Genomic DNA, 17,618 nt, shown 5'->3' with positions numbered 1-17,618 from the left:
TCGGTAGACCTTTTGCCTGTGCCGGGTGCAGTCGGTATGGGAAATAGTTTGTGTATGTCATTTATTTTGTCCATGAAGTGGGTGGAGAGAACATTGACCCACTCTTGTGATTCCATGATTGGGGGATAGAAAGATAGAGGATTTGTGAATTCTTTTACGATAGAGTACAATTCTTTAATTGAGTTCCATTCTTGGTCAATCCTGGTTCCAAGGTAGACTTTCTTTGCTGATGCTATTTTGTTCATATAGTCTTTATGTAAAGCTTTGTACTGTTGTTTATCGGTTATGCTTTTAGTTTTTCGCCATTGTCGCTCGGCTGTTCTTGTTGCCTGTTTTTAGATTGGGTGTGAACCAGGGGTATCGTTTGTTGGAGCATTTGATTGCCTGTTTCGGGGCTATAGTGTCTAGGGCTGTGGTGATTGCCAAATCGAGGTCGTCTGCAGCCTTATTGGGGTCAGTGGATTGAGTCAATTGAGGGGGGTGAAGTGAGTAGAAAATGAATCCAGGGTAATTTTGTTCCAAGATCGGCTCATTTTCACTCCCTTTCGATGGCATGGTTGGATGAAATTTACAGCGATGTTAAACTTAATTATGGAGTGATCTGACCATATGACAGGATAGAGCTCGATGATCTGGATTCCCTGGGAGTTTGTGAATATGAGGTCTAGGGTGTGTCCTGCGTTGTGTGTAGGACCGGTTTCTAATATAGTCAGGCCTAACGAGTTGATGCTAGTGATCAGCTCGATCATGTGGGGGTCTTGTCGCAGTTCGGCGTGATAGTTGAAATCCCCCAGTAGGAGGAAATTGCTGCAGGCCAAGACATGAGGGGCTAAGATATCCATCAGCTACGTAGCAAAGTTGGTTTTATTTCCAGGAGTTCTGTAAACAAGAGCTCCTTTCAATGCCTCTTTATTGTTTAGATCTAGAGCAAAAATGAGAATTTAGCCCCAACTTGCTGTGTGAGTATCGATCGCGTGGATTTTCATTGGTGATTTGTGAATGATTTCTGTGCCCCCACCCCTCTTACCAGTCCTATCCAGTCTGGAGATGTTGTAATCGGTGGGAAGGGCTACAGCTATGTCTGGGGTAGATGATTCTTGTAGCCAAGTTTCCGTGATGAAGAAGAGATCGGGTTTTTCTTGATCTAATAGAGCCCAGATTTCAAGGGAGTGTTTGGGAAGCGAGCAAGCATTGCCATATAGGCAATTGAGCTGTTTGGGTGGCAGCAGAGGGAGCTTATTTTGGTTATGTCTGACCTGGTCATAAGAGGCCGTGTTTAAGGAGAGGGGTTCCGATCTGGTATATCTTAAGGATGTCATGAGGAGCTGTCAGGTTTGGAAGGGGCAGGGGGAGTGGCGACTGGCGACGGTCGAGCGCGGACGGGCGCAGATGGGCTTGCCTTTGGCGCACCGCTGTGCGCGTCCGCTCGGCGCATTCGCTTTTATCTCTGAGTGGGCGGGACCGCTGGCAGCAATGTGTTGAGCGCTAACCGGTGTCTGTTACCGGAAGTGTGGCTGGTTGGTGATTTAACCCCTCCGTGCAATCGGCACACGTCGTGACGGACCAGGGGGACACCAAGTGCAGGTAGGCAGGAAATGCTGGAGTTGCTTTCTTTTTAAAAGTTTGATTCAATTTTAACATTCGGCGCAAGTTAAAAATCTGAACAGGTCAGGAGCTACCTTGAATTTAATCTCTTTCTCGGTGGTGTTGCTGATTCTGGCTGAGCGCGTCCGCTCGGCGCCCTCGCTTTTATCACTGAGTGGGCGGGACCGCTGGCAGCAGTGTGTAGAGCGCTAACCGGTGTCTGTGACCGGAAGTGTGGCTGGTTGGTGATTTAACCCCTCCGTGCAATCGGCACACGCCGTGACGGACCAGGGGGACACCAAGGGCAGGTAGGCAGGTTATGCAGCAGTTGCTTTCTTTTTAAAAGTTTGATTCAATTTTAACATTCGGCGCAAGTAAAAAATCTGAACAGGTCAGGAGCTACCTTGAATTTAATCTCTTTCTCGGTAGTGTTGCTGATTCTGGCTGACTTGCATTTAGTTTGCATAATATGTCAACGCTAATCTAAGTTGTCTTTCACTCTCCTTTGTACAAGTCATTTTTACAACAGTGTCAGCAGGAAGTATATTTAGTACATTACATCCTGTTCATAAATTTAGCTAAATCTGTGATTAGATTGTTTGATTAAATGTTCAGCTCCTAATAGGATAAACATTTCTATGCATCAGTATTTTATTAAGACGCCTTTTTCTATTTGTTTTTGTTTATTTATCTTATGTTTTAGTTAAATAAACCATACAAGTCAGTTAAAAACGATTAAAACAATTAAAATAAAATAACAAGGCAAAGTGCTGCAAACAAGATTAGGAGTTAGTAAAGGAAATCACTTGAGCACTTTACAAAACGCATACAAAAGTTCTCAAACTAACTAGTTAACTGTGATAGATGTACAAAGTTATTTTTAACCAGTCGTACGAAATAAAAGCACCCGAATTGCTCCCAGCACACATCTCAGATTTTGCTTTAATTAATTGATTAGTGAATCAATGTACTGCAAACAAATACCCAAAAAACAATTACTCTTTTTGCAGAGATGCAGTTAAGGATGTCAACAATAATAACGTGCATAATTCGCTTTAAACAGAGAGGCATTTGGAGTCACTTATTTCAGTTCGTGACACCCCTCTCCAAATGGGTGCCTGGCTAGTACATCCATTTGGGGGGCAGTTTTTACAAATTCAAGTTTTAGCAGTAGGCCCACCCTGAGCTGCCTTTCTACAATGTCTGTGGCGTTTAGCAGCTGTTTCAATTGCTAGCACACCACTTCAATTAGGGGCATTGCTAGTTCAGCCCACAAGGTACCAGTTTTGCAGGGTTAAATTGTGTCAGAAGAAGCCATCCTATGCTTCCTTTCTGCAACACCCATACATTTCAAGTACCACACTGTAAGGGGTGAATGCATTACTTGATGGTACACCCTCACTGCTTGCCTGCAGGTGTGGACCCACAGCTGGTTGAACCATGGTCTTAAGAAGGTATGCCTCTCCTTTAGTAACATTAGGCATATGCATACTATATGAACTATAGAATCCTTGTGGATTTTGCACAGCCTGCAAATGGTTGCAGACATTTCTTTTAACCCTTGTGGGATGCATTCTAATGTTGACTGTCCTCCAATGTGATACTGTAACAGGTTATACTTAAGGATTTTAGAAAAGCAGAGACTCAAAGATGGCTGGACGCCAAACGTTATGTAGTTATTTAAGATCATCCACATGCGCGCACCCTTTGCAAGTTGTTGTTTCTCTTCCGACCAGGATTGCTGTCAAATGGATTTTAATAGCAGTCTTTTTTAAGGTGACAAGGGTAACCAGGGCAGGTAATGCAATCCCTGTTTGGAGATTCTACAATTACTTGTCCAGAAAAGAACGTGCTGCAAGCTTCACCTCAGATCTGAAATGTTTATCCATAGCTGATGGTCTAGTGTGTTTTCTTCTGGTGCCTTTAGCTTGTGACAGATTGTTACATAGGCCCCTTGTCTTTTCAATGTTTGTTGTAATAAACCAAATTCCAGTTGAATTTGCGCAGGAGAGCGGTGTGTCGGAAGTCGAAATACTTGTCTATAGATGTTAGTCATAAATTGGTCCAATAGCCTAGACTCACTTCCCAAAATTACTAATAGTTGAAAACAGATTTGGGCAGTTAATTGTTGCAATCGAGTCCAGAGACTCCTTGCATTAACTGCATTATCCATGCACAGTCTCAGGCTCTTCCAACTAGCATTAGAAGGGAAATGTCACCACACTACACGAAATGGAACAAGGACTTGATTCTATCACTGGCAAACTAACACCCTCCGTCCAATAACTCTCACCAAGACGACATAAATCAGCACACTCAATGACTCGTGTCTGCTTCTTCAAATAATTTCCATCACAATCTCTTGAATTAGAAGATACCTACATCAAAGCATTTACATTCACTGCCCCAGATACCTGAATAAAAATAAAGACTTATGTGGTGGTCATAAGAGTCCTTATTTTCAGGTATATCCTGCAGGCCAATCCTCTTTTGGCCTGCAGGATAGACCTGAAAATGATGACTCCCTCATACACAACAGTTTTAACAAATCAGGTAATGCCTCCCTCTCCCGTTTTCCCCCAGTTTCTCTGGAAGCCTCCTACTAATAATGAAGGGGTTGAAGTTGGGCTCCCCATCAGATTCTGGCCCTGCTAAATTTCTGGCTGCAATGGCAGAGATACTGAATCCTACAGTTAACAGTATCCTGAACCTATCCTTATGTATGGGTCAAGTCCCAAGGAAGTGGAAAAGTGCCAAAATATTTCCACTGCTGAAGAAACCCTCAGCAGACCAAACGATACCTGCTAAGTACAGACGCATCTCCCTCCTCCCGTTTTTCGCTAAAACATTGGAAAAATATGTTCATTCGGTTGTCTCCAACTTCGTTGAAACAAATAATCTTCTTCATTCTAGGCAATCAGGGTTCCGTTCCAACTTTTGCACGGAGACGGCCCTACTTGTGGTCTCGGAGACCATCAGAGAGGCCCTTGACAAGGGAGGAAAAACTGTCTTGATTCTATTAGACCTCTCCGCTGCTTTCGACACCATGCCCCATGATAATCTACTGCAGAGACTGCAGGAATGTGGTTTTGGTGGCACAGTGTTGAAATGGTTTGCCTCCTTCTTGAAGGATAGAATACAAGAGGTCTGGTCTCTTCCCTTCACAGCCAAGATTCCTCCTCTGAATGTTGGGGTACCTCAGGGCTCTATTTTGAGCCCGGTATTGTTTCATCTCTATATGTCCCCCTTAGCTAAGTTAGCGGAGGCAGACGGGGCGAAGATTATATCTTACGCGGATGACACACAGTTGTTGTTCACTTGTAGGAAGGGGGAAGATTTCAATGGTCAGAGGATTAGAAACTGTCTGACAGAAGTATTTTCCTGGTTTCAACTACACCAACTTAAATGCAATCGAGAAGTCAGAAATTATTTTTTTGGTTCTCCTGATCTGGATGTTTGGAAACAGTGGTGGCCTGATGAAATGTCGCCACCCCAGACAGCAGTTAATACAGTGAGAAACTTGGGAGTCGAAATGGATTACAGGCTATCCATGAAAACTCAAGTTCAGTCAGTAACCGGCACATGCTTCGGACTTCTGAAAATGATCAGGAAATTCCTCTACCTGTTACCAATGATGCATAGGAAGTCAGTGGTGCAGGCTCTCATTACCTCCAGACTGTACTATGTCAACGTCCTATATCTTGGTCTTCCGGAGTACTTAATGAACAGGCTGCAGATTGTTCAAAACTCAGCTGCAAGAGCAGTCCTGAAGTTAGGGGCCAGAGAGCGGATGTCTCCCCATTTGAAGAAATTACACTGGCTCCTGATTCGGTCCAGAATTATTTTCAAAGCTCTGACTCTTGCCTTCAAAGCTCTCCATGGGGTGGGGGCACACTACATCAAAAATAGAATTTCCATCTACACTCCCCGTAGATCGCGAAGATAAGCTCACCAATACCTGATCATGGTACCGAATTTCTGTACAGCCCGTTGTGGAGGTCGGTCCTTCCATGTTCAAGTGGTTCGTGTTTGGAATAGCATGCCTCTATTGCTAAGACAGACCACGACCCTGCTGAAACATCCAGGTTTTTACCTGCTTTCTAAAATCCAGAAATTACCTTAAACTATTGGTCTCTTTCGGTACCCGCAGCATTTGCTTCCACGTTTCTTCTGTCATAGCGCCGGGACACTCTGTTGAGTAGCTGCACGCTCTATAAATCTTTGATTAACAAAACATAACTTGAGAAAATGTTTTACATTGAGGTACCTCAAAAAGAAGAGTTAGGCTGAGGTGCTCTCAGAATTTGTACATTAAAATTGTTGCAATTTGAAGCACATATTTAGCTCCATAAAGCAAATTCGAGACACACGTCTAATAGACATATCTGTTCAACTTAAAATGCTTGCCCAGTCGCCTATCCATTCCCCCGTACTTAAGTTTCCTATTATTTGCTTAGTTTGTAAAAAAAAAAAAAAAATTATAATATATAATATTATAACGGTGATGATAGGATGAAATTAGCAAACCCAATTCATCCATCCATATGTATATGTCACATTTCAACTAAGTTCAAAATGGTCTGAGTAATGAATGTATATTCATGATTGCAATTCACAGACCTTGACTTTTCATTTGAAAATGGATTTACTGTAATGTAATTTTACACCTGTATAGCCTGTGTGATGTAATATTAAGTGGGGAAAACGTCTTCTAGTAGGGGCTATGAGTTGCCCTGTAGGAATGACATGCAAACTAAGTACATACCCACAAATTTGTGTGGTTTCAGGTATTCACAAAAAATGACACACAAAGCTCATTTCCTCCCTAGACCAAGTGAGATATTCTAGGCAGGAATACATTTAATTAGTGTCCAAGATGAGAACAGGGAGAAGGTGTTATAAGTAGGGAAAAATATACTTTTCCTCCTGGAGGAACAATATTAGCTTGTGTAAATGCAATCTTGTTAAGCTTAACCCATGCTTAGATGCAGACCATGTACAGTTTCTCATTTGAATAATCATAGAAAGCTACACCTGCCCCATTTTCAAACTGGCACTCATGTAACTCGCTTAAAAATTCTCATTCATTTGTAAATCACCTCCTGACGCAGATGTAGATTTACAAATGTTTTGAGAATAGATACAAATGCAGCAATGAAGTGCAGTGCTGAGAAGTAATGAATGACCGTCAGCATTACTAACTGAAAGGAAGGAACTTTGTAAGCTATCAATAAATTAATGTACCAAGAAAGGAAAGATCTGAAACACCCAATGCATCAGTAAATAAAAGTTAAAAATAGAAGGGAAATTGCAAGGAACAGAAAAATGCTAAATATCTGTTTTTTTGTTATTTTTAAATCAGGGACTAAGCGAAAAAATATAACTAATTCCATTGATTATGTAAATAAAAAAGTTCTCCAATGTGTTTACACCATTTAGCTAGTTTTCCTTTATAGTAGGTAATCGATGCTTGGTAATTGGTTTCTTCACAGGCTTGTCGCAAAGCTGTTCCAATTGATTTGATGAGGGAGGACACTTAATTCCCAATGTAGAAATAATTGCTTTATTGTTTTTGGTGTGGAGAAAGGTTTCCTTCATGGCTTAGGAGTGCATGCATCCCTGCTAAAATTCATCATACAAAGCTGTAGTGTTTTGACTCCTGCCTCAGCACGCTTGGCCATCATGAATGCGCGGCATGACCATTTTATGATTTGGTGTGAGATCTAGAGCAGGATTATGCTCATTATCACTTTACTGGGCAGTAGAGGATAGACAATAGTGGCAGCTATTACAATTTTAGAATAAGGGCGGACCTTTTAATGCGTTGACTGTTACGGAGAGGACCTACTGGCATCGCCGACATTTGCATTTTGGCTGCCAGTCCAGTCCCTTGCAACTGAGTCCTTTGCTGAAATATGAGGGACATGAATGCAAAATACAAGTGGTTTCTAAGACACTGGAATGGGTGAGAACACAGACAGCAGATGCCATTAACAGAACTTTTCTCAGATATTCTAGGGATCCTTGTGATGGATCACACTTGAAAGTGTTAAGAACAGAAGGCAGTAAATCCCTATGAAGCTATGGCGTTCCCCCTGCCCTTTCCTTTTCAATTGCCTCTGGTAGGGCTTTTTTCCACTGGTTAAAACGTAGTTGATTGGAACAGCCTGACTAACTTATCTTCCCTTGCTCTGGATTGCTCCTGGACCAATCATCCCAATTCCAGCCCTCCTTCATGCTCACATTTTGAACAAAGGGCATGGCTGGACTAGTCTGTGGAGAAATATAAAAAAATACAAAACTGCTGAAAACTGGTCACAGAACCGAAGTAAGTGTGCCACAGCTTGGTTTTAAAGGTGAGACAGGAACTTCCAGTTAGTGTGCCAAGATTTCCTGACCAGAAATATTTGGATCCACACCAGTGAACTCAGCAGAATCCTTAAGTGCCAAAGTTGGTATACCTACTGGGAAGGCCCCTTTTCCAGTTTCTTGACTAGTAACCTGGAAGCCTAGAGAGAACCTAGAGAGAACCAGCCAGTTTTACAGGAGAGGCTCCCTCATTTGAAGGAGACTGCTAGCAAGTTGCTTAGGAGGGATTGGAAAGTGCCCTTGCAAGAGGAAGACGCTGCTGGTGGGGTGTGAAAGAGCCTAGAAGAGGCAGATCAACATCACCACTATGACCTGGGGTAAAATTGCATTGGTGTGCTATATGTGAAGTCTGAGGCCTGGACATCAGAGGCCGAAGCTATCATGGAATCAGAAGCGATAGGTGTTCTCTTGTGTGATCTAGAACCAAGAAGTATCCTTATAACTAAGATGATATGACCATTGTCTCCTGACAAGGTAAACAGCTGCAAGTACCGAAGGTAGATTAAAAACTAGCAACGTGTGTTTACTGCTACAACGCAGGGCAGGCGATTAGCTCTTGGGGGTGTGGAGTTTGAGGCTGGCCTAAAGGAATCTCCCAAAGACGACCCCCAGGACTTGGCCCTGTTTGCAAACACCTCCAGACAGTTACAATCACTTCTGTGACTTACCTCCTCACAGGCCAGTCAGTGGCCAACAAATGTTACCTCCAATGACTGTCCTGAAATCATTGTGGGTTCAATTAATACCAAAGCTAAATATATCTCTGTTGATTGTGTGTAAAATGTTACGTTGTGTGCAAAGTTGTATTAATTTTCTTTTTCATAAGCAGACGTACTGGCTGGACAGTCATTTATTGATCATTATTTGATGCTTGTTAAGCCCATAGTCTCTAAGTTATCCTTGGACTGCTCAACTTTACTACCATGAGGGTGAAGTGCTAAAGGTTGAGGACACCTTATGGGAACAGTGCTTTCCACCCAACACTTAGGTGCTCACTTACCACGTTCTGCTTCTACTGTGTTCCACCCTAGAGACCAGACCGCAAAGCATATTCAAAATAGACTTGTACTTGATAGGAAATACTCTCATGAGGTGCTTATGTTTGAGTTCACCACGCTATGTCTCTCATGGTGTAATTAGACGTTGGATACTTACATGTTTCTTGTACCATGCCCTTAAGAAAAATTGATAGTTAACAGAAATGTGATGTTGTCCGTGAAACATAGCTACAATAAACAGATTCAAACAGAAAAATGAGGGTGAAGTGCTAAAACGGCATACTTTGTCTACAGTTTTGGGCTCATCAGTAAGGATAGGGCCCAGGACTCCAGTGGTGAAAAGCTCTTATTGTTGCGATCTGAGCCTAGTAATTTCTGGTTTCCTTGATGCTTCTGAAAGATTTCCCATATAAATTATTGTGGGAAAAGTGTAACTGTGTTTTGACTACCTAAATGTTTTGTTCAGTGTGTGGTTTGCATGCTGCTTATTTTTGGTTTTGGGCCATTTTCAAACATTCATAGTGGTTTCAGAAAATTAAAATGAACAAAATCAAAATACTCACCATAAATTCCTTTAAAGCTTATTCAGAGCTTATTTGGTTTCCTCCTGGGTTTTGCTGCGTTTTGCAAAATAACAAGGGAATACATGGTTAATCCAAAGAAAATAAAGGCATTGTTCATGTTGCTAGTAATTTTAGAATAGTATTACTGTAAGTGGATTTTCCAAAATGTAGAGAGGATCCCCATTAGGACTTGGAAGACATATTTTTTTTGGCTTGTGCCAAGTCATTGTTGTTGATAAAATATATAACATGTAAAATTCCATTATGTGGTTACATTTTCTGTCCATTATATACATTGGTTGGTTCTAGTCTAGAGCATCAGCATACATTATTTTATAATTGCAAGTGTAAGATGCTTTCTTTTTATTTTACTTTGAAGTAAATACGTCCCCCCAACCAAAGTCAAAGAGCATTATGTGGTAGTTTAATCTGACCAATAAGAACAACTGTATACAACAACGCTCTCTGCATTAGTACCCAGATCAGATATCCATTTGTTTGACAAAGTCTTTCTACTAAGAATTGAACAGCATTTTATCAATGGCAAGATCTGTTGAGTTTGTCACAAAAAATGTTGTAAATTAAAATTTACTTTTAGATTGCCATCTTGCTGCGTCTATCTTTTATGTGAGATTTTTTTCATTCTGGGCACAATTCACAAACCATTTCACCTATGTTGTCCTTAGGTGTGTGAAAAGTGCCCTTTGCATTTGCATGTGACTGATCTGTGGATATCCACATCCACACATGGAATTTATGACAGTGGAAAAGTTTTGCAAGTCGGGATGGATTGAACAATTGGTATGCTTACTGCAAGCCAGAGAAGTGGTCAAAATGAAAATGGTAAACACAAAGTGAGAGAAAAATATAATAACACCCCTCCATATTTTCCAAGGAAAAGATTTTGCCATGTGACCCCAATAAATATAAACAAATAGATTTTGGAGAAATCTACCAGTTTATGGTCAGGCTGGGACACCAAAATAAAGGAAGGAATCAACACCTAAAAGGATTTTTGATAACATTCCCATAGAAGAAAGAAAAGCACTCTACCACCTTCATCAGAGAGTGCATGTTATTATATTAGCAGTAGACAAAGGTAGTACAGTGGTTGCCATGAAAGTAAGGGATTATATTAAGGAAAAAAACTAAGGGGTACTAACACTTACAAACTTTAAAAACAGATCCCATAGGAGATTTGAGTAAAGAAATTAAGAATATGGCTGAAAGTGCAGGACGTTAAATCTCATTGATGAAAAACAGCATATTTTATTTACTTGTTAATCCTAAACCAAAACCTATGAGATTTCATATGCTTCTCAAAAGTCACAAAATTAACAATCCTGGCCATCACATAATCTCTGGCAATGATACAGACACTGAGAGACTATCAGTATTTTTTGACCTGCACTTCCAGTGCATGTCCAGAAACCTCCATAGTTTCTTAAGGATACCACTGACTTCCTTCAGACTATTGAAAAATGTAACCAATCTTACACATTTAATGATGACACTCCTGGCTACATATGTTGTTACACTGTTATTCACCAACATACAACATGAGGATTACCAGAAGCTCTTGAGAAACTGTGAAAAAGCCATCAAGCTAAGTTCTTACTTACTTTGCAAGAGTTATCCTTAAATCCAGAAATTGTACCTTTAATGATGAACACTCTCTTCAGATATAAGGGACTTCCATGGGCATTCGGATGGCCTCATCCCATGTGAATGTCTTCTTGGGCAAACTAGAGGACCATATACTTGTTACTTCTAGCATCCAACCACTGGTATAGTTAAGGATCATTGATGGCACATGTATAGTATGGAAAGCAAGGATGCAGCACAGACCGACAATATCCACCCTACCTTGAAATTCACCATCAGCATCATCTTCTTTTTCTAAATGTGCTACTCCCCGGTTATGGACAAACTATTGTAACAGTGTACAACAAACCTACAAATGATCATTTGTATCGAAACTGGACTTCACTTCACCCACACCACTCTAAACGCAGCATCATCTACAGCTAAGCACTCAGAATAAGATGCTTCTGCAGCAATGAGGACATTTGTAAAGAACATCTACAGGAGCTTGCTATATTATTTCAAATATGAAGTTATCCTCTGCATATCATACAGCAACAAATTGATAAGTCTTTGCAGTTACCAGGGAAGCACATATTTTGAATGCCAAGAGCAGAAACAAAAGCTATAGAATCCAATTTGTGGTTGGCTATCATCCATCAGCTACTACCAACAAAAACATAATATAGTATACTAGAGCATAAAAAAGTTTTTTTCAAAACCATTATTAACTTCTCTCAGAGCTCAGAATTTATGATCTAATTGTGAAAGCTGAAATCATGGAAGGTGCAACAAATGCAGCAGTCCATTGTAGTGATTCTAAAAGGTACACAACATGTAAATGGCTATTACAAACTTAATCGGCAAAAAGTTTTGTTACTAGAATAACGTGTGGAATAAGACCGTATTTTACATGTCGCTCAACATGCATTGTTTATGTGATTCATTGCCAACACCAAAGCTGTAAAAAGAAATATTGTGGCCAAACAGTGAATGACCATCAGGAATCACAAGTTAGCAATATTAAATAAGAAACTTCACCAGACTGTAGCCAATCATTTTAATCTTGGGGACTATTTGCTATCAGATTTAAAGGTTTTCCTTGTGGAACATGTCTTAAAGGAAGAACTACTGGACATACCATTTAGAATAATTGTATCCAGAAAGACTGAACATTACTGACAATACTACCTGATTAAATTGTATCTCAAGAGATCTCAGGACTCTGATTCCGCATTCCAAATGAAATCATCTGTCATGATGTGTTTTGAAAATCCAGCAGTTTCTGCTGTACAGCCACTGAGCAAACAATCTTGTACTACCTGAGGATAGCGAAAACCAAAAAGTTGTAGTGGAATTATATTTTTGTTCTTTGGTGGGTCTATCTGTTTAAGTCACTTCTTTCTTGTATATTGCATTTCTTTGTGACTCATTGTATCCTTAGAGAACCAGATATTTGCCCTAGCTGGCTTTTGAGTCGGCGAAGCTTTGACCTTGACCAAGGCTGCTTCCTGTTTCACTTGGGCCGCAGCCTTTGGATAAATATCAGCCTCTGATACGTTGTCTCTACCTCAAGGGAAGGGACAAATCCTCCATACTTTATTTGGAATCAATTCTGACTATGACTATGCTGCAGATAAATTTGCCTAATCATACAATAAGGACAGTTGGTATGAGGACCTTCAGCATTCGAGTTGCCTGTACTCCTCTCCAGAAACTGGACTTGTTTTGCCTCTGGACTTTGCCACTGAAGAGAGTTCCTCTATTGCCATGGTCATGCACATGGTGGCAGGGAATCTTGACCTCTAGGTACCTGGTGGTGAAGACTAATATCCTCACTGAGGTTCTTTGCCTGGGGAAACAAAAAACTGAACCCCTGCTTCTGTTCAATAAAGCACTCACAAACATCCTTTTGGGGGTTTGGGCAAAACCCTGTTTCAGACCTTGAATGAAAAAGCTGAAAGAATTTAACATTGTCCAGCCACATTCAACCTGGACTTCTTGACTTCGCACTCCACACCAGGGTTACTTACCTTTGTTGACACCTTCTCTGGTAGAGACAATATCTATCCACAGATTCCTTATCGACCCACCCATCCTTTCCTCTCTGTGGGACAGATTTCTAGGGTCAGGGCTGATCAGTTTCATTGCCGTAGTTTGGACACACCAGTGTCAATGTACTTCATGGCTCTGGGCTTATGGCGTGGAAAGTCTTAGGGCCTTTCACACCTCCCCATTCTTATATCTTACCATTGCCGTGGGGTGGAGTTTGACTCTGCTGTCTGCAAAGGGTTACCTGGTGATACACATCAGGTATAATCTGCCCTGAGGAAATCAGTTTCTCTATGACCATAGTCACACTGGCTTCCGTATCCCTCAAGAGCCTCATCCTCAGTTCCATCCTTTATTTATTTATTTAAAAAGTTTTATAAAGCGCAAACATGACCCTTGGGGTATCAGAGCGCTGTACTCAGAGGCAGAAGCATGCATGAACTCAGAACAGTTGAGGTCAACATTGTAAAACAACAAGGAGTAAACAATCAAAGTCAGATACCGGGTAGAAGGCCCTACTAGTTCAGTTTCTCATGAAGTGCAAAATATTTCCCCTAACATTCAGTGAAACAATCATATAGTGGGTCGTCCCAGCATAGCAGAGTAAATGACAAATCTGAAATCGGTCCAAGAAGTATTCTTCTATTATAGTTCCGAAAGGGCCCTAGAGTAAAATAACAGTTTACCATCCAATCAAAAAGAGGTAGCGAAAGATACGTTGGGATAAATGTCAAATCTGTCAACAAGGGAACTCTAGAAAAAGTACATTATGGTGCAGTTAATGTCCACTCAGGAAAAGCCATTTTGCCTGTTTCTTGAATTAGGCAGTGGAGGGATTGGTTTATATCTCTGTAGGAAGAGCGTTCTAGGTGCAAAGCCGGGAAAGCGCGTTTGTACTTACTTTTTTTTTAATTTAGGAGGTTTCAAGAGTAGTGTGGATGTACTTCTTAAGTTCTGACCAGATCCAGAAAGAACAAGCTTGTTCGACAGATGGGCCGGAGTGTTGAAATGCAGTGTGTGAGGCAAGCTATTTTGAAACGGATCATTCATTTTAAGCCTTTCCCTGTTCCTGTCCATCCTGGGAGACAAGGTGGCCAGGGTTGCAATTTCCACCCCACCCAAGGGCACTAAGGTTGCCTCTGTTTTCCTTTCCCCGTCTCTGGGACCATCCCCATCCCCACACATACACTGACAATACCTTTGGACTGCCCACCAGTGGGGTGTTTCTTTGTGCAGACAGCATCTCCTCTCTTGTGTCCTGGCTGCAAACAGCCATACCACTTCCCACCCTTATTAAATTCATGTAACTTTCCTGCAACCCCCTGAAAATGGATTGGCTTGTGGTCCCTCCCCGCTGCGCAGGTGTTTGTGGATTTTTTTATCATCTTTTCCCTGGGATTTCCCATGGGAGGAACCTGCCCTCCTTCCTTCTAATCACCCCTGACATTGCTTGGAAACCCTAGTTCTAAAACACTCCCTAGCTGGGACTAGACAGCTTAGAGCCCTCTAGATATTGGTGTAACATCTCTTGTACACAATGAGTCAGGATGTACTCTTTAAGGAATAAATTGAACAGCCCCTCATAGGCTCTCACCTGGTTACCTTAACTCCATCCCTCTAGTGCCTTAACTGAGATGCCTACAAAGTCCACCCAGGGCTGTGTGTTTACTTTCTGGGTGAACCTGAACTTCACCCTGTACTGCTCTGGGGTCAGACCGTGTGGGAGTAGGATTTTGCCTAATCCCCTTCTACAGTCAGGAGCCTGTCTATCCCAGCTACTGGTAAAATCTCCCTCAGAAGTGAACCCCAGTATTTGGAGTGGACCCTTCTCATCATGAGGGCCCTTTCAAATGCAGTCAGCCATTTGTCAATTTCACCCTCCTAATGGTACTTGGGAACTATCCCCTTGGGAAGCCTGCAATCAAACCCACCACGCCAGGACATCTCCTCATGCTCCTCTTCTTCACTGCCACCATAGTTTTTCTCTCAACTTACCCAATCCTTATTTGCCAGGTTCCACTTCTTCTCTTCTTTAGCTATGTAAGCTAACTGAGATTCTAACTCTTTCTCTAAGGGATATCTCTGTGTTCTCTGTGGAGGACGCCCCCCCCCCCCCCATGAGCTGAACATATGGACCTGGTACTAGAAGCAAAGGCAAGGTATCATCCTGCTCCTGGAGGTCATTGGAAGGGTCATCCTCCCTCCTCCTTTTCATTCTCTCAAGCTGACTCTGCCCAGGCCTTAAGGGGGGTAATAATCTATGCCTTTCTAATTTGATTAGCAGGTGGTAGCCCTTGACCCTACACTGTACCCTAAGCTCAGCTACTATAAGGTTAGACATATTAGCCAGGTCAAGCTCCATGGTATCCCTAGTTTTGGGTCACAAAAATACTTTTGTGAAGAATTTCTTTAATAAACAGTTTTCAATTAATTTTAAAGTTGTATAAATTGTTCTGCCTCTGATTTATTTTGTGCTAGGCAGCTCTCCCATATTTATTTTGTGTTCTTGGGTGACAAGCAGGAGTGGCATTCTTGACCAATGGGGTACAAGGTGCCACCCATAAATATGATAGCTTCCTCTAAAGTGTGGCACATTCGTGTCCCAGAAAGCACTGCTCTTTTAAAATCCAAAATAGTGAAATTCTCTCCTGGAGATTAAGATCTGGCTAAGCCAACCCAATAGCATGGCTAAGTTTCCTTGGTTAGCAGAGCTCCGCGCCCAATCAGAGTAATTTATCCCAAGTATCAGCCAAAAATGGAAGTGATCAGGGCAAAAAGAATGACTTTCTCACAATCGGCCTGTAGGAAGTTCTAGTACTATTCTATTAAATTTAGAGGGTTCTTTATGTTCTCGTTTTATTTGAGGTATATGGCTGGCATGTTAAGATGGTGGAATGTTTATCTTTTTCCTGTGGTTTATGCTTCCATTATTTTGGTTTTGTTTATATTTGCCATCACACCCGCCTGTACAGGCCAGAAGTATTGGCTTTGCCAATCCTTGCCATATTAGAAGTTTAACGTTTTGGACGTACATGAAAGATTTGCATATTAGTATAGCATGTATCCGTATCTGTCTGATCATTCTGTACATCCGCAGGAAGAATCATTCCAGGCTATCCTATTGATTGTCTTCCTACTGCATCTTGGAAAGTTGGATGAGGATTTGTGCTGCCAAAGTTCTCAGCATCAATCCACGAGGAACCCATATCCTCTATATTATATATATTAAAGTAGTTTATTTATATCAACAAAGTAAACATATCAATGTATTGACGGATGTGTTGGGTTTATCTTGGACTATAGTACTTTTATATAAAAACCTATTTGGTATTGTATGTGGGTGTGTCATTATTGGTACAAACATTTATATTTGTTTTTCATATATTTCTTTTGTCTGTGTAGATGATTGACCGTATGTGTGTAAAAGTTCAAGACCACCTCAATTCATTGAGAAATTGTGGCATGGATGCTATACAGGATGATGTAAAGGCTGCAGAAAGGCTTATCCGGGATGCCAAGAATTCCAAAACAGTAAGCTCCTTTGCAATTCTATGCAATGTAGATCCAAGAAACCTGGATCCTTACAAGGGTTTTAGATAATACAGTGAATCTAAGTAGAAGTCACTTAATTGTCCAGGTTTATACTGAAAATCTGGAATGTATCTGACCGTCCTGAACCGATGTTGGACTTTCTAATGCGTGTCACGTAATAAAAATACACATTATGACATCAAAGTAAAATCGAGCTCCCTAAATGTGTATGCACAAATTTATAACAAACATTGTTTGAAATATCAATGTACTAATGATAATATCTGTTACAGCTGTTACCCAACTTGTATCATCTCGGGGGAGCTGCCTGGGCTGGAGCCAATGGCTACCTATCCAGTCCAATACAGGAAACGCTTGAGTCCATGGCAGGAGAAGTCACACGTGTTGTGGATGAACAGTTGAAGGTAAAGGGAAGAGGGTGTATGTGTTTTCTCTTAATAATTTTAATGTCATTGTGTGTTGAAAAACAATTCAGATAAAAAAAAGGCTTTGAAGAAGTTTCTGGGGCTTTGAGAATTCCCCGCCAACAGGGCGCGACCTGTTTTAATCACAGACCACTAATATTATTATTATTTTAGCATTAACTATTTTAGATTTTTTTTTGAAGTCAAATTTACTGTATGCAGTTATAAGCAATGCAAATGATTCAATTTTGTTATAATCCAACTGTTAAAATCAAGATGATAAAATATTAGCCGTTTGTGATACAACTGACAAAACAAGTACAAAAAGCAATGCTACACAGCACACTTTGTCATATTTACTGCATACATTTGGCAAGATAATCGCTTCCCACTTTCTCTGTCCTCCTCACCTTACATAGCCTTCTCTTTTTAGTAAAATATTGAGTATGACAAAATCAGGCAAATTAAATTAAAACCTAATTTTCTGAAGTATAATCCAGGTCCTTCTATAC

General features: G+C 41.0%; 1 protein-coding gene across 2 annotated transcripts in view; it reads left to right on the top strand.

Annotated features, from left to right (window-relative positions):
- The window catches only part of CARMIL1 (capping protein regulator and myosin 1 linker 1), a 994,750-nt gene that overhangs the window by 743,286 nt on the left and 233,846 nt on the right, over positions 1–17,618 (top strand). For both annotated transcript variants that reach the window (XM_086965173.1, XM_086965172.1), the window contains exons 25-26: positions 16,553–16,681; positions 16,975–17,106. In XM_086965173.1, coding sequence (XP_086821299.1) covers positions 16,553–16,681; positions 16,975–17,106 — 261 coding nt within the window. The remainder of the gene's footprint in view (positions 1–16,552; positions 16,682–16,974; positions 17,107–17,618) is intronic.

This window comes from Lissotriton vulgaris, chromosome 4_1, assembly GCF_964263255.1.
Source record: "Lissotriton vulgaris chromosome 4_1, aLisVul1.2, whole genome shotgun sequence".
Classification (NCBI taxonomy): Eukaryota; Metazoa; Chordata; class Amphibia; order Caudata; family Salamandridae; genus Lissotriton; species Lissotriton vulgaris.
Note: the sequence above shows the minus strand (reverse complement) of the source record. Positions and strands in the feature narration are given on the sequence as shown.